The sequence below is a fragment of the Oncorhynchus nerka genome, linkage group LG15 (assembly GCF_034236695.1).
Source record: "Oncorhynchus nerka isolate Pitt River linkage group LG15, Oner_Uvic_2.0, whole genome shotgun sequence".
NCBI lineage: Eukaryota > Metazoa > Chordata > Actinopteri > Salmoniformes > Salmonidae > Oncorhynchus > Oncorhynchus nerka.
The window spans coordinates 95,668,770-95,696,015 of record NC_088410.1 but is presented as its reverse complement, the minus strand read 5'-3'; the positions used below and the strand labels follow the sequence as shown (position 1 = coordinate 95,696,015).

The window sequence follows — 27,246 nt, the reverse complement described above, 5'->3', positions numbered from 1 at the left end:
GCCAGCCGCAGTCTCTCAAACTTCGACCACAACCCTTTGGTCGCGAGTGAGAGCGCTGTCACCTCTTCCCATGGTGGCCTCACCTGCGCCTCTACCCACTGTAGCACTGGCTGTAGGTCTGTGTCCCGTCCCTGCTGCTGCCGCCATTCAGCCACGTCGACAGTCTGCAGCTCACAGCAGACAGGCCCGCTCGCCCGACACACTGTGGCACAGACACCCTCCTCTGCCCGCAGCTCTCTCTCCCGTCCCTCTCTCCGTTCACAGTGGCGGCAGCCGTCTGCAGTACAGGGCCGACGGGACATGGCGTCGGCGTTGGAGTGGCGTGCCCTGCCCTGTGCACCACCGTGAAGTCATACGGCTGAAGCTCCTCCAACCAGCGTGCCACCTGCCCCCTCTGGCTCTCTGAAAGACATGAGCCACTGGAGAGCAGAGTGGTCAGTCCTTACAGTAAAGGGCAGACCACCCAGGTAGTACTTGAAGTGTTTAACGGAAGCCACAACAGCCAAGAGCTCCCGCCGGGTGACACAGTAGCGGCGCTCATGTTTGTCAAATGTTTTGCTGAAGTACGCCACCACTCTCTCCCCTCTGGCCCCACCTGGGCCAGCACCCCACCCATGCCCACATTGCTCGCGTCTGTGTCCAGGATAAAGGGCAAGGTGAGGTCAGGGGGCGAGCACGGGGCCTCGATCAGTGCACGTTTGAGGGTGTTGAACGCCTCCTCACACTCCACTGTCCAAGTGAAAGCCTTGTCCTTCGGCAGCAGGCGGTTCAGTGGAGCAGCAACGCTTGAGAAGCCCCGTACAAACCTCCTGTAGTACGAGGCCAGGCCCAGGAAGCTCTTCAGCTGACGCTGGTCGGTGGGGGTGGGCCAGTCTCTGACAGCCCCTACCTTGTCCTCCATGGTGCTGATCCCCTCCTTCCCCACTCGGTGGCCCAAGAAGGACACCTCTCTCCTCATGAAGTGGCACTTCTCGGGGTGGAGCTTCAGACCTGCGGCAGCCACCCTCTCCAGCACACGCCGTAGCGCCCCAGGGCTGACTGGAAGGAGCTGCCATGGGCCAGGATGTCATCGAGGTATACCAGACACTGCTGTCGGGGGATGCCATCCAGCACCCTGTCCATCAAACGCTCAAAAGTAGCTGGAGCGTTGCACAGGCCAAAGCACAGGACCTTGAACTGCCAGTGTCCTCTGTTAGTGGAGAACGCAGTTTTGGCTCTGGCCTCTGGGGAGAGGGGCACCTGCCAGTAGCCACTGCGGAGGTCTAGTGAGGAGAACCAGGAGGACCCCTAACCAGGTCCAGCGACTCATCGATACGTGGTATGGGGTATGAGTCCTTCCTGGTTACCTCATTCAGCCGCCTGTAGTCCGCACAGAACCTCAGCTTGCCCCCTTCTTCGGAACCATGACGACTGGCGCCGCCCAGGGGCTGTCTGAGGGCTCAATGAAGTCTGCCCGCTGCATCTCCAACACAGCCTTGTCTGCCGCCTCCTGGCGTGCCAGCGGGATACGGCGGGGACGCATCTTGATGAGTCGAGCATCACCTGTGTCGATCTCATGCTGCACCAGAAGAGTCTGACCCACCTCTTCCTCACTCAACGCAAAGCTGTCTCTGAATTCAAACAGCAACTGCCACAACCGTTCCTGCTGCTCAGGGTCAAGACCAACACAGTTCCTCCCCATATCTCCCTCACTGCAGACAGTGTCCTCTCCTCTCCCATCTGGGGTAGCTGGGCTGGGGGTGCGGCCCGGGCTCACAGAGGGCTGTGTCATGGAGGTAGCTGGGGAATGTAACACACCGCCGTAGGTGACAGGGGGACTGGGGAAAAGTCACACACAGCTGTGGGGGAGGGGCGCAGCCATGAGTCTCTGCTGCTTTAACTGTTGGAGTAAAGGGTTTGTTGGGTTGAGTGAATGTGACATTAGGGGGGCCATGGTGACTTCCGTCCCTCCCTGGAAGCTCAGTGTGCCCCTATTTAGGTCTAACTGGCAGCCTGTGCTCCTAAGAAAGTCCAACCCCAGGATACAAGGGTCCTGCACAGCCGCCACCCACACAGGATGACGCACAGTCCTGCCCCTACTGTCAGAGTCATTATTCCCTTCCCTTTCATGGGTGCCAGCTCACCTGTGACTGTGCGGAGCTGCACAGTTGTAGGCTCACACTGAGTCCAACCTGGCACAATATCTGGCCTCACCAGGGTTACTGTGGACCCAGTGTCCACCAGGGCGGAGCAGGGCACCCCTCCACAGTGACAGGGACATGACAAAAGTCCCCAACACAGGTCCGGCCCACCACAACAACAGGCTCCCTCCGCTTGCCCTCGTCTGCTTCTGGGGGAAGTGGAGCCTTGCTTCCCGTCTGTGCCGGTGGGCTCCTCCTGAAGATGATGGTGATTGGGATAGAAAGCCAGGGGTCCGCACTACCCGGTCTATGCGGACCCCGAGCCGTTTCCTGAGCTCTGGGGGACATGGGGCAATCTCGGCGCAGATGGCCTGGCTGGCCACAACCCCAGCAGACCCTGGGACCAGGGCTTGTGTTTCGTGCCGCCTGTAGCGACACAGCCCGAATGAGTTCTGTCATTTCGGCCACCCAAGCAGGCTTTTCCCGGCTCCGGGCTGCTCTGCCCCCAGCTCGCACAGAGGGTGTGTCTCCCTGCACCCCCACCAAAGCCCCAGCTGAAGCCCCAGCCCACACCAGCTCCCTCTCCAAAGCCATCTCCAAGGCTGTCTGCAATGACTCAGGATGAGCCAGCTGGGTCTGTATGCGCAGCTCCGTAGGGGAGAGCGCCTGTATGAACTGGTCCCGTGCTAGCTCGCTCTGCACGGAGGGGGCATGTGAGCATATGCCCGCCGAGAGAGGCTCTCAATGTCATTAGCTAGCACCCGTAGAGGCTCTCCAGGCTGCCTGCGTCTATTCCTCAGTTCGGAGCGCAGTAGCCCGGGCTGTACACACTGTCCATAGCGCCTCCTCAGTGCTCCCACTAGAGCACCATAATCATGCCTGTCCTCGGGGCTAATCAATATCAAACAGGACAGAGCTTCATCCGTGAGGCATAAAGCCAACTGCAGTGCCCTTTCTTCATCCGACCACCCCTAAAATGAGCTAACAGTTCAAACTGAGCATGAAAAGCTTCCCAATCCGCCTTACCGGAATACTTCGGGGTCTTAACAGATATGGACGCAGCCGGGAACTGGGCGCCGCCATGTTTGTTTACATCCTGAGCCCCAGATTCCTCGTCACGCCGCGTCGACGTCGCCACTTCGGTCCGCCCACCAGAATCCGCGCGAAATACACTCGACGAAGCACTCATGCCCGCTTCAGCCACCATCACTCTAACGTCCTCCCTCAAGCGGCCTCTGCGCTCCGACGCCCTGGCGATCTCCTCAGACAGAACCCCGACGTCCATTCACACGCACCTCCTTGGCCATAATCGTCCCCTACCTCCACCTTCACTTTCGGATTCCCTCGAAGCATTTTCAATCCCCGTTCTCACCTACGGTAGCTAGCCACATAAATCAGCTAGCTAGCTGGCTAACTTGTATCAACGTTTTTACTTCTGACACCAATGTAATGACCTGACTAGATCATAAATGAACAATTGTCCAGACAGAGGCTTGAGTTTGCGAATTGACGGTTTATTGAACCAACTTTACACAGGCTACTGTTTGGGCCGTAGCACACGCCAAATAGATGACAGATAACCCACAAGCCAATCGTGACCTTCTCTTGTGAAGCCCAGACGTAAGAGAGAGAGAACAAAGGCTGAACCTGGTCTTAACTTTCAATGCCCAACCCCCCTCCACGCCACTCCGCCAACCACCAGGATGCCCTGCATCAGAACATTCCAGGCATTCCCGTGATTGGCAGATAGCAGGTTGATTGACATGTCGGACCCCACGAACACAACCACCTCCTAGCCTAGCACATAACACACAGCTGTCTGTGCGGGTCGCTACAATACATTGTACTTTGTCATAACACAAAATGGGGAAGGAGAAAAACACCACCACTCAACAAACCCTGTAACTCTTCCAAAGTCAAATATCGTAAACCCAAATACTTCTCTGCAGCTGCCACCACAACATCTATTTGCTGTCATTTACATTCCATTTCTGTGGTACAGTTGATAACCATTGCTATGAATGCTAAGAAGCCAACCTTACTGAAACAAACATCACTCGTTGGTCTATCTCTCTGTGCTGGCACAGATGTATTACTCACAGCGATCCTCTCAGGATCCTTGACCCTTGACCCATCCTCCTCTACTTTCTTCACTGCTTCAGCATACGACACCTTCTGCACTACTCTGACTCTAGACACCTGAAAAGGCCTCTCTCTCACCGGACACTTCTGATCCCCAGCAACATGGGCACCCCTACAGTTTTTACACACACACACACACACACACACACTTCTATCTGCCAAAACGACACAATCCTTTATCACATACCCTCCTGCACACTTCCCACATCTTGGAATCTCCTTCCTACAAACGACTCCAACATGGCCATAAACGTGGCACCTGAAACACTGCAGTGGATTCTGCACAAAAGCTCTAACAGGATAACTAATATATGACTCAAAATTCAAAAGGACTGACAGTGACTCATCTGTTCCACCACGCTCACCTTCAATTGCTCCACCTCCACACTTAACGCTACCCCCAGAAATCACTACTTTCAAAGGTGCCCTGTTCCTAAGAGCAAAGCAAGAAACAGATCTAGACACAAGTTGCGTGTCACAGAGCGTCCGCAATACTCTGGTCAGAACAAACACAAACAAATATCACAGGTCTACTACGGGTTACCTTCACTGATTCAACTGCACCCAACTCCTTTCTCACCCACCATGAAACCACAAATGAATCCGACCAAAAAGCAAGAGTCCACTATCTCCAAAACAAAGTTCACTCTTTCTGGACCAGATTCTTCTTTATCATGTCAATTGATCAGGTGCTGAGCTCTTCACCACACCTTCCACCTCATTCACTTCTATTTCACCTCCAGAACTCAGTCTGGCTCACTCTGTTTGCACTTGACACCACTCTTCTTCGACACCCCATCGCCATTTTTATTGCCATCTTCCTCCAATTCAAATCCAACCTCTGCTTTCCTCATTCTCTTCTTCCTCTCTCCCCTTTGCCATTGTACTATCTGTGCCATTAGGGTCTGTGACAGCATGGGCAGCGCCATTGAGGCTACAACCCATAGGAATCCTCACCTAGTTGACTCTTTTGACTACTTTAAAAATGACGGAAGTGTAACAGGGTTATATTGGTGATTCCCCTTGCCACTTTATTGTTAAGCTAATGGGTTTTTTATTTTATTTTTGTCTTGCCTTCACCTACTCAACATGGTATTTTATTGGCTGGTTTGCGTAGCTTGCATACGAGGGAGGATGTTCCAGTTAGAATCGTCCCAGTGAACAAGCACCAAACCAGCGCTAAGTTGTTGGTTGCAAAGCACTGTACGTCAAAAGTGATTTTCATACTTCCAAGTGATGATTTAAATGTACAATTTATATCAATTTGTTTGTAAATGGTATAAGAACACCACACATAAGATGTAGCATTTTTTGGGGTGAATATTTGTTGTGCATTTTGTTGTAGAGAATTCCAGCTAATACTAGCTAGCAACTTACTAGCTGGTTGGGGGGTTCGTATATTTTGTACAGTGCGTCACGTGCAGAGTTGGATGGTGAGCAGTGCATTGCAGGACGTGCAATTTTGTGCTGTTTCTATCAGAATAAATCTCCATGACTGGTGCTACAAGTTGGAGCTCGTGTCGATGATTGATGACATGGGGCGGCAGGGTAGCCTAGTGGTTAGAGTGGAGGGGCGGCAGAGGTAGCCTAGTGGTTAGAGTGGAGGGGCGGCAGGGTAGCCTAGTGGTTAGAGTGGAGGGGCGGCAGGGTAGCCTAGTGGTTAGAGTGGAGGGGCGGCAGGGTAGCCTAGTGGTTAGAGTGGAGGGGCGGCAGGGTAGCCTAGTGGTTAGAGTGGAGGGGCGGCAGGGTAGCCTAGTGGTTAGAGTGGAGGGGCGGCAGGGTAGCCTAGTGGTTAGAGTGGAGGGGCGGCAGGGTAGCCTAGTGGTTAGAGTGGAGGGGCGGCAGGGTAGCCTAGTGGTTAGAGTGGAGGTGTGGCAGGGTAGCCTAGTGGTTAGAGTGTAGAGGTGGCAGGGTAGCCTAGTGGTTAGAGTGTTGGGACTAGTAACCGGAAGGTTGCAAGTTCAAATCCCCGAGCTGGCGTTCTGCCGCTGAACAGGCAGTTAACCCGCTGTTTCTAGGCCGTTATTGAAAATAAGAATTTGTTCTTAACTGACTTGCCTGGTTAAATAAAGGTGCATTTAAAAAATAGGGTTAGAGATCTCCAACTTGTTGTGTAATGTCCAATGGCTGATGAGCACTGATATGTTTTATAGACACTGCATTTCAGTGCTAGAGGCGTCACTACGGACCCTTGTTCAATTCCAGTCTGTATCACAACCGGCCGGGTGTCCCGCCATAGGGCGGCGCACAATTGGCCCAGCATTGTCTGGGTTAGGCCTTGATTGTAGATAAGAATTTGTTCTTAACTGACTTGCCTCGTTAAATAAAGGATAAACACATACAAATAGAAAACAGGAAAAATGACAGACGCAAGCAAGAGGATTCAATCCACAAGCAAGAGGATTCAATCCACAAGCAAGAGGATTCAATCCAGCGAGATTTAAAGTGACAAGTGGATTTTGCACCAAACACAGGAAATAGATGGCTGAAAAAGACAGATCCTGTGTTGCCACACAACACACACACACACACACACACACACACACACACACACACACACACACACACACACACACACACACACACACACACACACACACACACACACACACACTGTCACAGGAGATCTTTCTGTTAACTTTTGTTTCTCCTCTACCACCTAGTGTACTTTCTGTAACACACTCTGGGCTCTGAGCCCAAGCTGCCATTAAATATATTTTCTCAAAATTCACTGACTTGCCATTTCTTGGATCTCCCCTTTATTTATTTTTAGTTTGCAGTTTTTGGATACCATTCTGTTTTAAGGATACCATTCTGTGTAAAGGATAGCATTCTGTTTTAAGGATACCATTCTGTGTAAAGGATACCATTCTGTGTAAAGGATACCATTCTGTGTAAAGGATACCATTCTGTGTAAAGGATACCATTCTGTGTAAAGAATACCATTCTGTTTAAAGGATACCATTCTGTGTAAAGAATACCATTCTGTTTAAAGGATACCATTCTGTGTAAAGAATACCATTCTGTGTAAAGGAGTTTGTGTGTGTCTTTCTGTCCATAGTTATGTTTTTGGTGTACAGTATGCACTAAGTAAATTATTATATTAGTAGTATTTGTATTATGTTAATAGAAATACTACATTAACACAGGCTTGATTGATATGAGGAAAACAATAGGGAATGCTATTGATGCCATGCAGGTTTATTAACACAGGCTTGATTGATATGAGGAAAACAATAGGGAATGCTATTGATGCCATGCAGGTTTATTAACACAGGCTTGATTGATATGAGGAAAACAATAGGGAATGCTATTGATGCCATGCAGGTTTATTAACACAGGCTTGATTGATATGAGGAAAACAATAGGGAATGCTATTGATGCCATGCATGTTTATTAACACAGGCTTGATTGATATGAGGAAAACAATAGGGAATGCTATTGATGCCATGCAGGTTTATTAACACAGGCTTGATTGATGTGAGGAAAACAATAGGGAATGCTATTGATGCCATGCAGGTTTATTAACACAGGCTTGATTGATATGAGGAAAACAATAGGGAATGCTATTGATGCCATGCATGTTTATTAACACAGGCTTGATTGATATGAGGAAAACAATAGGGAATGCTATTGATGCCATGCAGGCCTCCAAGACTGATTCCGTCCTATTTTCGGAGAATAAAAATCATTCAGGAGCAGGAAGTAAAATAAATAATTAAAAAGTGTCCAAGTAAATAAAAATAAAAACAAAATGGAAGATAATACAAGCCCTGGTGATTATCTATAACAATCAGAGAGGACGCTGTCTGAAACAGATTTTTAGAGATAGAGCTGTGAATGGCATTAATTCATTGGTGTACTGATCTAGAATTTGCCCATTACAATCTTCTTCATTATGAACTGATCTTAGATCAGCTCTCCTACTGTGAGACGCTGTGTGAAAACGGGGCCCCAGGCCAACATCTTGGCCAAAGAACTTGATGGAGGTAATCAGTGCTTCATCAAGGAACCTCAGTGTAATGAATATCCATAGGGGGAAAAAAGCTATTTTAAGCTCTACCTGCTTTGTTTTTGACCAGTAGATACAAACTACTCAACCGTTAGTACATTGACTTGTCCATATAAACCTATTAAGAGTTGACATCATTGTGAGTTAATAAAGAACCATACTGTATAATTAAAGATTAAGGAATTTTTACCATTCTGCATTACAGAAGGACCTACCTGCAGGCTTGACCTGATTTATGTCTGTTGACTCCTACGGAGTCTAGAAGGTAAGCTACTGGCGTCCCCCTGATATCCCCTGATACATGTCTGGGTTGACTCCTACGGAGTCTAGAAGGTTGACTCCTACGGAGTCTAGAAGGTAAGCTACTGGCGTCCCCTGATATCCCTATTCATGTCTGACTCACGGAGTCTAGAAGGTAAGCCTGATACATGGCTGTTGACTCCTACGGAGTCTAGAAGGTAAGCTACTGGCGTCCCCCTGATATCCCCTGATACATGTCTGTTGACTCCTACGGAGTCTAGAAGGTAAGCTACTGGCGTCCCCCTGATATCCCCTGATACATGTCTGTTGACTCCTACGGAGTCTAGAAGGTAAGCTACTGGTGTTCCCCTGATATCCCCTGATACATGGCTGTGTTCCCTTCCTACACCACCCCTGAGCAGCAGAGGGCAACAAGAGCAGGTGCTTCAGCGCCAGCCAGCCAGCCAACAGCTCAGTGCAGGCCCCCCATGGCCGGTCCCCCCATGGCCAGGCCCCCATGGCCGGGCCCCCCATGGCCAGGCCCCCCATGGCCAGGCCCCCATGGCCAGGCCCCCATGCCCGGTCCCCCATGGCCGGTCCCCCATGGCCAGGCCCCCATGGCCGGCCCCCATGGCCAGGCCCCCATGGCCAGGCCCCCCATGGCCAGGCCCCCCATGGCCAGGCCCCCCATGGCCAGGCCCCACATGCTTGCTTTATTCCACTATGTGGGAGTTCCCCTGGCTTGTGATGCCAAGCAGTTCACATGAGAATGATGTTCTCAGCGTTGAGAGCTGAGCAAGAGCAAGCATCTAAGACTGATCCAGATCACTCATTGAATCATCAGCGAGTAGTGTACACTGACCACTGCAGTCTGTCACAGTATATCGTTTATTTTCATGAAATACTTGCAAATAATAAAACATACCTTGCAAAAAGGACCTACCTCCTAATTTCATATTCTGTATCTCATGGCCCCTTGGAATCCGTTTGTGACGCTCTGTCCGAAACTGAAAGGCTCAGTTCAGTCAAAAACGTGTGATTTTCCCCATTTTTTATACTTCCACACTATGAGGTTGGAATAATTCTGGGAAATTGTGAAAATTATGATAATGCCCTTTTAGTGTAAGAGTTGTTTTTCAGGCTGTTTTGGTGGGAAGGAGTTTTGTTCTGGTTTTCAAGGGAAATGGAAAGACGTTTAAAAAAAAAATGATTTTGGACGAGGCAACATTCCATCTTAACTCCTCCCCCACAGTTTCTGGATTGGTTGAACAGTGCAGAAGAGAACCTCCCCCACAGTTTCTGGATTGGTTGAACAGTGCAGAAGAGAACCTCCCCCACAGTTTCTGGATTAGTTGAACAGTGCAGAAGTTTCTGGATTGGTTGAACAGAACCTCCCCCAGTTTCTGGACAGTTTCTGGATTGGTTGAACAGTGCAGAAGAGAACCTCCCCCACAGTTTCTGGATTGGTGGAACAGTGCAGAAGAGAACCTCCCCCACAGTTTCTGGATTGGTGGAACAGTGCAGAAGAGAACCTCCCCCACAGTTTCTGGATTGGTTGAACAGTGCAGAAGAGAACCTCCCCCACAGTTTCTGGATTGGTTGAACAGTGTAGAAGAGAACCTGCCCCACAGTTTCTGGATTGGTGGAACAGTGCAGAAGAGAACCTCCCCAGACAGTTTTTTCCCCCTTCTTGTCAAGACTAGTATGTAGAGGGATCTAGTTTCAGGCGTTTCTTTTACGCCTGCTACATTAGGTTAGTGACAGGAGGACAGGAATCAGCTGGTCCAATCAGAACAGCTGTGGCTGGCCGGGTACAACAACATTCCCACAATTGTGGACAATGCTGTGAGGGCATGACTGACTGGACACTGAACTTTGGTGTGGCAAAGCAGGTAGTGCATTCGGAAAGTATTCAGACCCCTTCCCCTTTTCCACATTTTGTTACATTACAGCCTTTTTCTAAAATGTATTTAAAAAATGTTGTTTTCCTGTAATTCTGGTCACATTTTCATGCCACAGCACAGATACTTCTGTTACTCTCCGCTTGATCCCTTCACAGGGTTGTCCTCACAGGGTTGTCCTCACAGGGTTGTCCTTACAGGGTTGTCCTCACAGGGTTGTCCTCACAGGGTTGGGTTGTCCTCACAGGGTTGTCCTCACAGGGTTGTCCTTACAGGGTTGTCCTTACAGGGTTGTCCTCACAGGGTTGTCCTCACAGGGTTGTCCTTACAGGGTTGTCCTTATATATCGTGGGTCACTGCGCACATTACTTTGCACTATTGTCAGACAGGTCCATTCTAGAAGTTATGGGATTCAAAGCAGATCTCTGAAAGAAAAAAACTACATTTATACAACTTTACTGTTTCTCCAGCAGCTAACAGCTATCTTCAATTTTTTTTTAAATCCCGGTTAGTAGCTATCTACAGCTAATTTCCTTATTTTCTAAATGCCATTTTCCGCTTTTTCTAATTCTGATTACTGGAAGGTATGGGATTCCAGTCCAGATTGTTCTCTGTAACGAAGGAGAAGGAAGAAGCCCTTCAGTTGATTATTGATCAACCGTGTTCAACCTGCCAGAGATATGGTCAATGTTTGATGATTGATCAACCGTGTTCAACCTGCCAGAGATATGGTCAATGTTTGATGATTGATCAACCGTGTTCAACCTGCCAGAGATATGGTCAATGTTTGATGATTGATCAACCGTGTTCAACCTGCCAGAGGTATCGTCAATGTTTTCTATGTTCCCTCCTCTTTTTCTTCTCAGATAACCAGACACCTGTAGTACTATAGTTACTTCAGAGGAAAATATGCCTTTTAAACACTGAGTAAACAGATTTTTAAAAAACTCTCATACTTTCTTTTCAGTCTTTTCCTATTCAACTGAGTCCAAGTATCTTGACAACTCAGCCTGGTATTTTGGCAGCAGTCCCTTAAGTGTTGATGTCAGCTGAGAGAGAGAGAGAGAGAGAGAGAGAGAGAGAGGGAGCAGGATGGGAGAGAGAGAGAGAGAGAGAGAGATATTGAAAGAGTACGGTAGGGGAGGAGTGGGCTATTCAAGGCACTTGTCCTCTGTCTCTCTCTGTCACACAGCAGAGGGGGATGCACACACACCTCACACACACACACACACACACACACACACACACACACACACACACACACACACACACACACACACACACACACACATGCACACACACACACACACACACACACACACACACACACACACACACACACACACACACACACACACACACACACACACGCTACAGTAGCTCAGACAGAGCCACATTTTCTCAGGCTGCTCCACAGACTGACAGCAGAAAACGGAGGAGGAGAGCGAGAGAGAGAAGGAGAGAAGGAAACAAGGGAAATGTACCGATCCAGGAGATTCAAACAGCAGAAACCCATCCTGTCTTTGCTGTTCATCAATTTAAACACAATAATTATACAACTCTTCATTAATCTGTAACTGAACTGGGACCTGCTCTGCTCTGCTGAGAGACCTGCTCTGCTGAGGGTCCTGCTCTGCTGAAGGACCTGCTCTGCTGAGAGGCCTGCTCTACTGAGGGACCTGCTCTGCTGAGAGACCTGCTCTGCTGAGGGACCTGCTCTGCTGAGAGACCTGCTCTGCTGAGGGACCTGCTCTGCTGAGAGACCTGCTCTGCTGAGGGACCTGTTCTGCTGAGGGACCTGCTCTGTTGAGGGACCTGCTCTGCTGAGGGACCTGCTCTGCTGAGAGACCTGCTCTGCTGAGGGACCTGCTCTGTTGAGGGACCTGCTCTGCTGAGGGACCTGCTCTGTTGAGGGACCTGCTCTGCTGAGGGACCTGCTCTGTTGAGGGACCTGCTCTGTTGAGGGACCTGTTCTGCTGAGGGACCTGCTCTGTTGAGGGACCTGCTCTGCTCTGCTGAGGGACCTGCTCTGCTGAGGGACCTGCTCTACTGAGGGACCTGCTCATTCTCCAGGACTATGGCACCACATGTGGTACATGGAGTCTCTCTTTCACAGCCCTGGTGTCTTCCTCTCCTTTTGCTCCTTCTCTCCCTGTATTCCCTGACGGCCGCAGGGTTCAACCTGGATACTAGCATGACTCTGATCAAGGAGGGGGAGAAAGGGAGCTTTTTTGGATTTTCTGTAGCACTTCACCAGCAACTCACCCCAGAACCACACAGTTGGTAAGTCGACTGCAGCCGCATACATGGCATGACTAGCAACGTTTGTGTGTGTGTTTTGACGTACATATTGGTATATTTTGTACATTTTCTAAATCCTTTATACACATACAATATGCATGAATCTATTTCTACTTCACGTCTTTGAAGCACTAATACAGGGCCGTACTGATTGAGTAAAACGGAAGCAGTAAGTCAGTATTTCTACATTGAACTAATTGGATCATGCACTAATTGGATCATGCAGCCCTTGGATTCAGTCATTCGGGTAAAGCACTGCACTGGAATCAGTAGTTTCATTATGGGTATGTGTGTACAGAGAGGGCACCCAACACTTTTCATGTGGGATAAGGTGTCAGGCAGGCGAGAGAGAGAGAGAGAGACTGTAGTGATGAATCAGCAGATAGATCTGGAGAAGAGGAGAGAGAGAGAGAGAGAGAGAGAGAGAGAGAGAGAGAGCCAGAGAGAGAGAGAGAGCGCGAGAGAGCCAGAGAGAGAGAGAGAGAGAGAGAGAGAGAGAGAGAGAGAGAGAGCGAGAGAGAGAGCCAGAGAGAGAGCGCGACTGTAGTGATGAATCAGCAGATAGATCTGGAGAAGAGGTGAGAGAGACTGACTGATTTCAAAAAAGCTTTTGACTCAATTTGGCATGAGTGTCTGCTATATAAAGTGATGAAATGCAGTGTTGGGGGAAAAACATGCGACATTATGAAATCCATGTACACATACACCAAGTGTGCTGTTAAAAACATACGGATTTATTTCCAAATCAAATGTATTTATAAAGCCCTTCGTACATCAGCTGATATCTCAAAGTGCTGTACAGAAACACAGCCTAAAACCCCAAACAGCAAGCAATGTAGGTGTAGAAGCACAGTGGCTAGGAAAAACTCCCTAGAAAGGCCAAAACCTAGGAAGAAACATAGAGAGGAACCAGGCTATGTGGGGTGGCCAGTCCTCTTCTGGCTGTGCCGGGTGGAGATTATAACAGAACATGGCCAAGATGTTCAAATGTTCATAAATGACCAGCATGGTCAAATAATAATAATCACAGGCAGAACAGTTGAAACTGGAGCAGCAGCACGGCCAGGTGGACTGGGGACAGCAAGGAGTCATCATGCCAGGAAGTCCTGAGGCAAATCAAATTTTATTTGATTATTAGGGTCCTGAGGCATGGTCCTAGGGCTCAGGTCCTCTGAGAGAGAGAAAGAAAGAGAGAAAGAGAGAATTAGAGAGAGCATACTTAAATTCACACAGGATACCGGATAGGACAGGAGAAGTACTCCAGATATAATAAACTGACCCTAGCCCCCCCAAACTACTGCAGCATAAATACTGGAGGCTGAGACAAGAGGGATCAGGAGACACTGTGGCCCCATCCGATGACACCCCTCGGACAGGGCCAAACAGGAAGGATATAACCCCACCCACTTTGCCAAAGCACAGCCCCCACACCACTAGAGGGATATCTTCAACCACCAACTTCCACATGGCCGTGGGTTGAGACAGGGATGAAGCTTGAGCCCCACCCTTTCAAAATATACTGTATATTAATGAATTAGCGAAGGCATTAGAACAGTCTGCAGCTCCCGGCCTCACCCTACTAGAATCTGAAGTCAAATGTCTGTTTGCTGATGATCTGGTGCTTCTGTCCCCAACCAAGGAGGGCCTACAGCACCACCTAGGTCTTCTGCACAGATTCTGTCAGACCTGGGCCCCGACAGTAAATCTCAGTAAGACAAAAAATAATTGTTGTTGTTTCAAAAAAGGTCCAGTTGTCAGGACCACAAATACAAATTCCTTCTAGACACCATTGCCCTAAGAACATACAAAAATATACACCTACCTCGGCAACACATATAGGGAAAGGGGATAACTGGTCAGTTGCATGACTGAATAGCATTTAACCCACCCCCTCTAAATCGGCAGAGAGCCACTTCATCAGGGCTCGGGGAGCCGCCTTGGGGATTCGAACCAGTGAACTTTCTGTTACTGTCCGAATGCTCTTAACCTCTAGGTTACCTGCCATCCCACAGGTAACATCCACAAAGCTGTGAACGATCTGAGAGACAAGGCAAGGCAAGAAGGGCCTTCTACGCCATCAAAAGGAAAATAAAATTCAACATCCCAATTAGGATCTGGCTAAAAATACTTGAATCAGTTATAGAACCCATTGCCCTTTATGGTTGTGAGGTCTGCTCACCAACCAAGAATTCACAAAATGTGACAAACACCAAATTGAGACTCTCCATGGAGAATTCTTTCTTTTGAGAGAGGTCACCATAGGCAGACCTGCCTCTCAAGAGTTGACAGGCTATATGCACACTGCCCACAAAATGAGGTGGAACTGAGCTGCACTTCCTAACCTCCTGCCAAATGTACGGCCATATTAGAGACACATACAGTGGCTTACAAAAGTATTCACCCCCCTTGGCATTTTTCCTATTTTATTGCCTTACAACCTGGAATTAAAATGTATTTTTGGGGGATTTGTGTTATTTGTGTTATTTGATTTACACAACATGGCTACCATTTTGAAGATGCAAAATACTTAATTGTAAAACAAACAATAAATAAGACAAAAAAAATGTAAACTTGCATAACTAATCACCCCGCCAAAGTCAATGCTTTGTAAACCCAACTTTTGCAGCAATTACAGCTGCAAGTCTCTTGGGGTATGTTTCTATAAGCTTGGCACATCTAGCCACTGGGATTTTTGCCCTTTCGTCAAGGCAAAACTGCTCTAGTTCCTTCAAGTTGGATGGGCTCTGCTGGTGTACAGCTATCTTTAAGTCATACCACAGATTCTCAATTGGATTGAGGTCTGGGCTTTGACTAGGCCATTCCAAGACATTTAAATATTTCCCCTTAAACCTCGTGTGTTGCTTTAGCAGTATGCTTAGGGTCATTGTCCTGCTGGAAGGTGAACCTCCGTCCCAGTCTCAAATCTCTGGAACACTGAAACAGGTTTCCCTCAATAATTTCCCTGTATTTAGCGCCATCCATCATTCCTTCAATTCTGACCAGTTTCCCCAGTCCTTGCCCGAATGAAATGAAAAACATCCCCACAGCATGATGCTGCCACCACCTTGCTTCTCTGTGGGGATGTTTTTCATTTTCCACCTTGCTTCTCTGTGGGGATGGCGAGAGGTGTTGGGTTTGTGCCAGACATAGCATTTTCTTTATGGCCAAAAAACTCCATTTTAGTTTCATCTGACCAGAGTACCTACTTCCATATGTTTGGGGAGTCTCCCACATGACTTTTGGTGAACACCAAACGTGTTTCCTTATTTTTTCTTTAAGCAATGGCTTTTTTTCTGGCCACTCTTCCGTAAAGCCCAGCTATGTGGAGTGTACGACTTAAAGTGGTCCTATAGACAGATACTCCAATCTCCGCTGTGGAGCTTTACAGCTCCTTCAGGGTTAACTTTGGTCTTTTTGTTGCATCTGATTAATGCCCTCCTTGCCTGGTCTGTGAGTTTTGGTGGGCGGCCCTCTCTTGGCAGGTTTGTTGTGGTGCCATATTCTTTCCATTTTTTAATAATGGATTTAATGGTGTTCCGTGGGATGTTCAAAGTTTCAAATATTTTTTTATAACCCAACCCTGATCTGTACTTCTCCACAACTTTCTCCCTGACCTGTTTGGAGAGATCCTTGGTCTTCATGAGGCCACTTGCTTGGTGGTGCCACTTGCTTAGTGGTGTTGCAGACTCTGGGGCCTTTCAGAACAGGTGTATACAGTATATACTGAGATCATGTGACAGATCATGTGACACTTACATTGCACACAGGTGGACTTTATTTAACTAATTACTTCTGAAGATAATTGCTTGCACCAGAACTTATTTAGCAAAGGGGTGAAAACATATGCACGCGCCATCTTTCCATTTTTTATCTATTTGTTTAAACAAGTCCTTTTTTTCATTTCACTTCACCAATTTGGACTATTTTGTGTACGTCCATTACATGAAATCCACATAAAAACCCTTTCAAATTATGGGTTGTAAATGCAACTAAATAGGAAAACGCCAAGGGCTTCTCTGAACACACAGACCCACAAAGAATTAGAAAAATCCAACTGTGATAAACTCCCATGTCTATTAGTTGAAATAACACAGTATAGCATCACAGCAGAAAGATTTGTGACCTGTTGCCACAAGAAAAGGGCAACCAGTGAGGAACAAACACCATTGTTAATACAACCCATATTTATGTTTATTTATTTTCCCTTTTGTACATTAACTATTTGCACATTGTTACAACATCGTGCATAGCCATAATATAGCATTTGAAATGTCTCTATTCATTTTGATCTTGTGAGTGTAATGTTTACTGTTCATTTCTGATTGTTTATTTCAATTTTCTTTATTATCTATTTCACTTGCTTTGGCAATGTTAACATATGTTTCCCATGCCAATGAAGACATTTGAATTGAATTAAACTGACTGTACAGCTGAACCTGCAGGTACATCTGGAGCAGAGGGGAGAGAGAGAAAGAGAGAGAGAGAGAGAGAAAGAGAGAGAGAGAGAGATGGAGAGAGAGAAAGAGAGAGAGAGAAAGAGAGAGATAGAAGGATAGAAAGAGAGAGATTAACAGGTTTTACTCTGATTTTATTGACACAGTTCAGGAGTGGACAGACATGCTGCAGTACTTTATGGGTGGTGTGTTTGTGTATGCGTGCATGTTTATGTTAGAGTGTGTGTGTTTATGCCAGAGTGTGTGTGTGTGTGTTTGTGTGTAACAGATGCTGCTGGTTGTTATTGATGTACCTGGAACATAGGACAGGATCACATCCTCCAAGCCAGGCACGAATAAATGATGATGTCAGCTCTGACTTTTAAAATGTTTATAGGGGTTTTCTCTGCAAAGAGGATGTTGTCTTATATGGCTCTTCAGCAGCAGCACTGATATTGAAAGAAGCCATTTTCTAGATTGAGAAATGCTTAATTACTTGCAATTAGTGTTGAGTATTGTAGAAAAGGCGTTCATTTTTCTTAGCCTCTTTAGTTAACTGACCAGTTAATTGCAGGCACATCAGAACCGTAGAGATGTATATAGATCGCAAAGTAGCAGTCAAATCAAATCAAAAGTTTATTTGTCACGTGTGCCGAATTCAACAGAGAAATGCTAACTTACAGGCTCTAACCAACAGTGAAATGCTAACTTACAGGCTCTAACCAACAGTGAAATGCTAACTTACAGGCTCTAACCAACAGTGCAATGCTAACTTACAGGCTCTAACCAACAGTGAAATGCTAACTTACAGGCTCTAACCAACAGTGAAATGCTAACTTACAGGCTCTAACCAACAGTGAAATGCTAACTTACAGGCTCTAACCAACAGTGAAATACTGACTTACAGGCTCTAACCAACAGTGAAATGCTAACTTACAGGCTCTAACCAACAGTGAAATGCTAACTTACAGGCTCTAACAACTGTCTCAGCAATTTTAAAAAAAGGTATTAGGTGAACAATAGGTAAGTAAAGAAATAAAAACAACAGTAAAAAGAAAATAACAGTAGAGGGGCACTATACAGTAGAGGGGCTCTATACAGTAGAGAGACTATATACAGTAGAGAGGCTGTATACAGTAGTGAGTCTATATACAGTAGAGAGGCTATATACAGTAGAGAGGCTACATACAGTAGAGAGGCTGTATACAGTAGAGAGGCTATATACAGTAGAGAGGCTATATACAGTAGAGAGGCTATATACAGTAGAGAGGCTGTATACAGTAGTGAGGCTATATACAGTAGAGAGGTTATATACAGTAGAGGGGCTCTATACAGTAGAGAGGCTATATACAGTAGAGAGGCTATATACAGTAGAGAGGTTATATACAGTAGAGAGGCTATATACAATAGAGAGGTTATATACAGTAGAGAGGCTATATACAGTAGAGGGGCTCTATACAGTAGAGGGGCTATATACTGTAGTGAGGCTATATACAGTAGAGAGGCTCTATACAGTAGAGAGACTATATACAGTAGAGAGGCTATATACAGTAGAGAGGTTATATACAGTAGAGGGGCTCTATACAGTAGAGAGACTATATACAGTAGAGAGGCTGTATACAGTAGTGAGGCTATATACAGTAGAGAGGCTATATACAGTAGAGAGGTTATATACAGTAGAGGGGCTCTATACAGTAGAGAGACTATATACAGTAGAGAGGCTATATACAGTAGAGAGGCTATATACAGTAGAGAGGTTATATACAGTAGAGAGGCTATATACAGTAGAGAGGTTATATACAGTAGAGAGGCTATATACAGTAGAGGGGCTCTATACAGTAGAGGGGCTATATACTGTAGTGAGGCTATATACAGTAGAGAGGCTATATACACTAGAGAGGTTATATACAGTAGAGGGGCTCTATACAGTAGAGAGACTACATACAGTAGAGAGGCTATATACAGTAGAGAGGTTATATACAGTAGAGAGGCTATATACAGTAGAGAGGCTACATACAGTAGAGAGGCTGTATACAGTAGAGAGGCCATATACAGTAGAGAGGCTATATACAGTAGCGAGGCTATACACAGTCCTTAATGGTGCTACCCATGTTATATAGCCTTTTGGGCACTAGAGACCTCTATAACTATCTATGCTCTGAGCACACCTGCAAGCAATTTCATTTTGTTAAATACCTGAGTTCCTTTGTCTATTAGTTGCTGTGCCAAACGATCCAGGCAGTATTACCAACTCTCCAGCATTCATCAGTATATTTCAATAATCTGTGTGTTCAATACCCAAACCACACAAACCAATGAAAATTAAGACTATGTTTGATTGGAGGAAATAAATGGGAGCGCAGACTCTCTCCCTATCCTTGTCCTCCAACCGGGTCACCTGCTCCGGTAGCCCCTCCTACCTATCCCAGTGCATTTCAAAATAAGCCACCTGCCGTAACAAGTGTAGTTACTCATGTTATATCTCCAGTAGGCTATTCTGCTGTTAGGCAAGAGCACTTGTTTGAGTGGCCATTTTACCCAGTGGTTTCTCTTCTCATCAGTAGAGTTGGTTCTAAGCCAGCAGTGTTAAACACATTTGCTCTGGAGGCTGCATTCGGTCTTCAATGTAGTCCTGAGAGCCGCACTGACAGTGTGTTATAAAAATAGTCCCTTATCAATAGTATGGAGAAGTGTTGATGCTGTCCCTGACTGTCTAGCATTTCATTTCAGTGATTATTAGCGAGTTGAACACAGTCAAGAAACTGCATGAATTCATATCTACACCGTTTAGATGTGGTTTAAACTGTAGGTTGTATAAACCACATGTAAGATCTGAATCTGCATCAAAAGTCCCAATACAACATCACACCTCACTACTCTATTTTTCCAGTTTTCAGAATTCTAGAAAATGCTGAAGTCATGTCGGGAAAATGTAACGTGGAGGACCCGCCTAGTCCCTATAAATGCCAAACTCCAACAGAAATAACTTCAAACGTATAACTTCGAATTAAACCAAATTGTTTGTGCTCATGATTACTGATTTTTCAGTCAAATGTTCAGCCAACTAACAAGCAAATAATTTATGAGTTTATTGTTATAAATGAACTTGCACGGTTGTTATCCTACTAGCCTGCTAACGTTAGCCCTACTAGCCTGCTAACGTTAGCCCTACTAGCCTGCTAACGTTAGCCCTACTAGCCTGCTAACGTTAGCCCTAACGTTAGCCTACTAGCCTGCTAACGTTAGCCCTAACGTTAGCCCTAGCCTGCTAACGTTAGCCCTACTAGCCTGCTAACGTTATCCTACTAGCCTGCTAACGTTAGCCCTACTAGCCTGCTAACGTTAGCCCTACTAGCCTGCTAACGTTAGCCCTACTAGCCTGCTAACGTTAGCCCTACTAGCCTGCTAAGGGAGAGTCAGCTAATCCAATTCGATATAGTGTGGTAAATCCACATAGAATTTACCCGGTTCATCTCCATCACTGCAGATGTATCTGTAGGTCGGTAGGGAACAGAGGTTGCATCACTCTGAATCCTTTCTTTCATTGGTTATACTAAGCCATCGAAGTCCTCCGTGGCGAAACTGCATACAGTAGATGGGCTTGCGGTTCCCTGCCTCCAATCCATTCGCTTCAACCGCACAAACTGGTCCCACTTCAAAGCAAGCTCATCCTTGTGGGTATCACTGCACTAGCTACGGACGATGGAAAACTACTACAACACTCACTCGCTCGCTCGACTACCACTACCAAACATGCAGGAAAAGAGGAGAGGCAGTTTTTCACTTTAATTTCTATGGTTTCTTCTTCGTCGGTGTACATAGTATCTCACCAATGCCAACACTTGGTTTTGAATGTAATTACATGCTAGTAGCTAACATTAGCCAGCTGGAGATACTTAAGTAGCACCAGTTCTCCATATGACGTTGACAATAGTGTATTGTGGGTAGTTCCAAAGATATCCAAAAATAAGTTCATAAATATTTCAAAACCCCTGCACCAAATTATTTTTTATATTTATTTATGAAGCACTTCCAGTGCCAGTAGCTGAGATAATGAAGCACGCCCGGTGCCAGCAGCTGAGATAATGAAGCACTGACCGGTGCCAGTAGCTGAGATAATGAAGCACTGACCGGTGCCAGTAGCTGAGATAATGAAGCACTGACCGGTGCCAATAGCTGAGATAATGAAGCACTGACCGGTGCCAATAGCTGAGATAATGAAGCACGTCTGGTGCCAGTAGCTGAGATAATGAAGCACTGACCGGTGCCAATAGCTGAGATAATGAAGCACGTCCGGTGCCAGTAGCTGAGATAATGAAGCACTTCTGGTGCCAGTAGCTGAGATAATGAAGCACTGACCGGTGCCAGTAGCTGAGATAATGAAGCACTGACCGGTGCCAATAGCTGAGATAATGAAGCACTGACCGGTGTAGCTGAGATAATGAAGCACTGACCGGTGCCAGTAGCTGAGATAATGAAGCACGTCTGGTGCCAGTAGCTGAGATAATGAAGCACTGACCGGTGCCAGTAGCTGAGATAATGAAGCACTGACCGGTGCCAATAGCTGAGATAATGAAGCACTGACCGGTGCCAGTAGCTGAGATAATGAAGCACTGACCGGTGCCAGTAGCTGAGATAATGAAGCACGTCTGGTGCCAGTAGCTGAGATAATGAAGCACTGACCGGTGCCAGTAGCTGAGATAATGAAGCACTTCCGGTGCCAGCAGCTGAGATAATGAGGCACTTCCGGCGCCAATAGCTGAGATAATGAAGCACGTCCGGTGCCAGCAGCTAAGACAATGAAGCACTTCCGGTGCCAGTAGCTGAGATAATGAAGCACTTGCCAGCTAGGCAAGATAATGAAGCAGTTGCCAGCAGCTAAGACAATGAAGCACTTCTGCCATGTTCTGAATAATGAAGCACTGACCGGCCAGCAGCTGAGATAATGCCTGTTCAGGGCAGTAGCTGAGATAATTGTACCTTGTGCCAGCTCTAAGACAATGAAGCACTTCCGGTGCCAGTAGCTGAGATAATGAAGCACTGACCGGTGCCAGCAGCTGAGATAATGAAGCACGTCCGGTGCCAGTAGCTGAGATAATGAAGCACGCCCGGTGCCAGTAGCTGAGATAATGAAGCACTTGAATCATACTTTTATGTAAACCTTATTTGACATGTTATGTTAAGATCCTTTACAGTACTTTGATTATAACCAGAACAGCCATTAGACTTGAAAGAAGTGTCCGTTGTATCGAACCTTTCATTAGAAGAGGAATCAAACTTGATTAGCCTCAAGCTTGACGCTTAATATATATATATTTTTTTTTGTTTAACTAGGCAAGTCAGTTAAGAACAAATTCTTATCTTCAATGACGGTCTAGGAACAGTGGGTTAACTGCCTGTTCAGGGAAGAACGACAGATTTGTACCTTGTCAGCTCAAGGGTTTGAACTTGCATCCTTCCGGTTACTAGTCTAACGCTCGAACCACTAGGCTACCCTGCCGCACCTCCACTCTAACCACTAGGCTACCCTGCCGCCCCTCCACTCTAACCACTAGGCTACCCTGCCGCCCCTCCACTCTAACCACTAGGCTACCCTGCCGCCCCTCCACTCTAACCACTAGGCTACCCTGCCGCCCCTCCACTCTAACCACTAGGCTACCCTGCCGCCCCTCCACTCTAACCACTAGGCTACCCTGCCACCCCTCCACTCTAACCACTAGGCTACCCTGCCGCCCCTCCACTCTAACCACTAGGCTACCCTGCCGCCCCTCCACTCTAACCACTAGGCTACCCTGCCGCCCCTCCACTCTAACCACTAGGCTACCCTGCCGCCCCTCCACTCTAACCACTAGGCTACCCTGCCGCCCCTCCACTCTAACCACTAGGCTACCCTGCCGCCCCTCCACTCTAACCACTAGGCTACCCTGCCGCCCCATATACTAGATACCGTTGACTCATTTCATCCTTGTGGTAACAAGGTTTAGGTTTCTGTGGCCAGTGGGTAATATTGTATTGTCTTCTCACTGAGGTCCTGATCCACCTGACTCTTCTGACACTCACCAGGTGAGTTGCTCACATTACACTCACCAGGTGAGTTGCTCACATTACACTCACCAGGTGAGTTGCTCACATTACACTCACCAGGTTAGTTGCTCACATTACACTCACCAGGTTAGTTGCTCACATTACACTCACCAGGTTAGTTGCTCACATTACACTCACCAGGTGAGTTGCTCACATTACACTCACCAGGTGAGTTGCTCACATTACACTCACCAGGTGAGTTGCTCACATTACACTCACCAGGTGAGTTGCTCACATTACACTCACCAGGTGAGTTGCTCACATTACACTCACCAGGTTAGTTGCTCACATTACACTCACCAGGTGAGTTGCTCACATTACACTCACCAGGTGAGTTGCTCACATTACACTCACCAGGTGAGTTGCTCACATTACACTCACCAGGTGAGTTGCTCACATTACACTCACCAGGTTAGTTGCTCACATTACACTCACCAGGTGAGTTGCTCACATTACACTCACCAGGTGAGTTGCTCACATTACACTCACCAGGTTAGTTGCTCACATTACACTCACCAGGTTAGTTGCTCACATTACACTCACCAGGTTAGTTGCTCACATTACACTCACCAGGTTAGTTGCTCACATTACACTCACCAGGTTAGTTGCTCACATTACACTCACCAGGTGAGTTGCTCACATTACACTCACCAGGTTAGTTGCTCACATTACACTCACCAGGTGAGTTGCTCACATTACACTCACCAGGTTAGTTGCTCACATTACACTCACCAGGTGAGTTGCTCACATTACACTCACCAGGTTAGTTGCTCACATTACACTCACCAGGTTAGTTGCTCACATTACACTCACCAGGTTAGTTGCTCACATTACACTCACCAGGTTAGTTGCTCACATTACACTCACCAGGTGAGTTGCTCACATTACACTCACCAGGTTAGTTGCTCACATTACACTCACCAGGTTAGTTGCTCACATTACACTCACCAGGTTAGTTGCTCACATTACACTCACCAGGTTAGTTGCTCACATTACACTCACCAGGTTAGTTGCTCACATTACACTCACCAGGTTAGTTGCTCACATTACACTCACCAGGTTAGTTGCTCACATTACACTCACCAGGTGAGTTGCTCACATTACACTCACCAGGTGAGTTGCTCACATTACACTCACCAGGTTAGTTGCTCACATTACACTCACCAGGTGAGTTGCTCACATTACACTCACCAGGTTAGTTGCTCACATTACACTCACCAGGTTAGTTGCTCACATTACACTCACCAGGTTAGTTGCTCACATTACACTCACCAGGTTAGTTGCTCACATTACACTCACCAGGTTAGTTGCTCACATTACACTCACCAGGTTAGTTGCTCACATTACACTCACCAGGTTAGTTGCTCACATTACACTCACCAGGTTAGTTGCTCACATTACACTCACCAGGTTAGTTGCTCACATTACACTCACCAGGTTAGTTGCTCACATTACACTCACCAGGTTAGTTGCTCACATTACACTCACCAGGTTAGTTGCTCACATTACACTCACCAGGTGAGTTGCTCACATTACACTCACCAGGTTAGTTGCTCACATTACACTCACCAGGTTAGTTGCTCACATTACACTCACCAGGTTAGTTGCTCACATTACACTCACCAGGTTAGTTGCTCACATTACACTCACCAGGTTAGTTGCTCACATTACACTCACCAGGTTAGTTGCTCACATTACACTCACCAGGTTAGTTGCTCACATTACACTCACCAGGTTAGTTGCTCACATTACACTCACCAGGTTAGTTGCTCACATTACACTCACATTATAGTTGCTGTGTCACCGTTCATTGCCAACACTGTCGAATGATTTCATACAACTCATGAAGCTTCTATTACAGATCCAGTGACTCATAACCTTTATGAGTCACTGAATCTATAATCCAGTGACTCATAACCCCCTCCCCCCCGACTCCCTGTTGTCTATAGGACATTATCAATCAGTAGGAAGCATAGCAGAAAGGGTATATTCTATCCTGGCCCCTGTCCTCCCCTCCGCTCCATCTCATGTAACACAAAGCTATATTGACTGACAAGAGGAAAGCTGATCCTAGCTTTTTTTTTGCATGGAAAGAAAGGAAGTGAAGGAAATGATAGGTATGCCTCCGTCTCACTCGGGGCCAAGAGCCTGGGGGATTGAGGTGGACCTCCAAGATTTATATAGGAGCAGCTTTCTACTGATTGGTAATGTCTTATATAGACTACAGAGAGGCTTTAGCTAAGATAAACTGAAGGAGCACCTTGTAATGCTAGTCAAGTGGAGGTGATGGTGTGTGTGTGTGTGTGTGTGTTTGTGTGTGTGTGTGTGTGCATGTGTTTGTGTGTGTGTATGTGTGTGTGTGTGTGTGTGTGTGTGTGTGTGTGTGTGTGTGTGTGTGTGTGTGTGTGTGTGTGTGTGTGTGTGTGTGCGTGCGTGCGTGTTTGTGTGTGTGTGCGTGTGTGTGTGTGAGCGTGTGCGTGTTTGTGTGTGTGTGTGTGCGGATGGTCTCTGCTTGGGGGATGGGGCTGCTGCTGGTGTTATGTGTGTGTTGTCTATTTATACTGGTATGAGAAGGGGATCCTGCAAAAGCAGCTCTTTGCTTGATGAAGAGATACCCCTCCACAGTCTAATTTGCCCGAGTGGTATGTCGGCCATTTAGCTTCTTTGTATAGGTACAAATGTCATCAACCATTGTCAGAGGTATCTACTGTATGTGTATGTAGTTGTGCCTGAGATGCTTTACAATACATATTGATTGCATTTACAATAGGGCCATGGCAGCGTGTAGGAGCTTGGCCTTTAGCTTGCTCTTCACAGTGACATCATCCAGTGTTCTATATGGGTCACATGGTCTGATATGAGAGCTCTGCTGCCTTGCGTGATTGGGGTGAGGAGAATCGCTGCCCTGGTCCTCTGTGACACAGGTCACAAAACATTCTTCTCCTTGTATGATCTGTATCAGTCCCTGGAAGATGTCTACAGTCCCTCCTACCCTGGTAATATCTCCTTCTAATATGCAACTAGAAGCCAATGTAGGATCATTTAGCCCGGGACATCAACAGGAAGCCCCAAATCTCCCACTACCTTGGCAGCTTCTGTATGTGTCCCTAGTCCTTTTTAAAGTGTCCTCCCTGGTGGTAATCTGTCCCTAGTCCTTTTTTAAGTGTCCTCCCTGGTGGTAATATGTCCCTGGTCGTTTTTGAAGTGTCCTCCCTGGAGGTAATCTGTCCCTGGTCGTTTTTTAAGTGTCCTCCCTGGTGGTAATCTGTCCCTGGTCATTTTTTAAGTGTCGTCCTTGGTGGTAATCTGTCCCTGGTCGTTTTTTAAGTGTCCTCCCTGGTGGTAATCTGTCCCTGGTCGTTTTTTTAAAGTGTCCTACACTCTTAGAAAATATGGTTCCAAAAGGTTTCTTTGTGGAATGATAGGGTTCTAACAAGAACCATTCTGATCTGAAGACCTGTTTTTGGAAGACAAGGGTTCTTTGTAAGGCAAACGGTTTAGAACCTTTAACATCCTAAGAACCGTTTTGAAAAAAAGGTTTCTTTGATGTTTCTTCGGAAGGCAAGAAGGATTCTACATAGAACCGTATGTCATATTTCTCAGCATGCTCTATTGCAGTATTGATTGGTTGATGAATTGTATGATACACAAAGATAAATAACAAACATATTTTTAAACTAAACCAATCTGTTAGAAGTTGGACATATTTCACCCGTTACTGAGACGGTTGTTCCAGTTTAGAGTGATTGAGTCTCAGTATTCAATCTTCCTACCCTGGCAGCCATTCTCGAAAAAGGTTGCGGGTGATTAAAAATTCCACTTCTTAAATTGTCCTCCCTAGTGGTTGACTGTCCCTGGTGGTTTTTAAATCTTCCTCCCTAGTGGTTGACTGTCCCTGGTCCTTTTTAAATGGTCCTCCCTAGTGGTTGACTGTCCCTGGTCGTTTTTAAATTGTCCTCCCTAGTGGTTGACTGTCCCTCGTCGTTTTTAAATGGTCCTCCCTAGTGGTTGAC

At 46.7% G+C, this 27,246-nt stretch overlaps 1 protein-coding gene across 2 annotated transcripts in view; it reads left to right on the top strand.

Annotated features, from left to right (window-relative positions):
• The first annotated feature begins 11,618 nt into the window (after positions 1–11,618).
• Positions 11,619–27,246, top strand: part of LOC115124234 (integrin alpha-7-like) — a 122,557-nt gene continuing 106,929 nt past the window's right edge. For both annotated transcript variants that reach the window (XM_065002073.1, XM_065002074.1), the window contains exon 1: positions 11,619–12,698. In XM_065002073.1, coding sequence (XP_064858145.1) covers positions 12,493–12,698 — 206 coding nt within the window. In that variant the 5' untranslated portion in view covers positions 11,619–12,492. The remainder of the gene's footprint in view (positions 12,699–27,246) is intronic.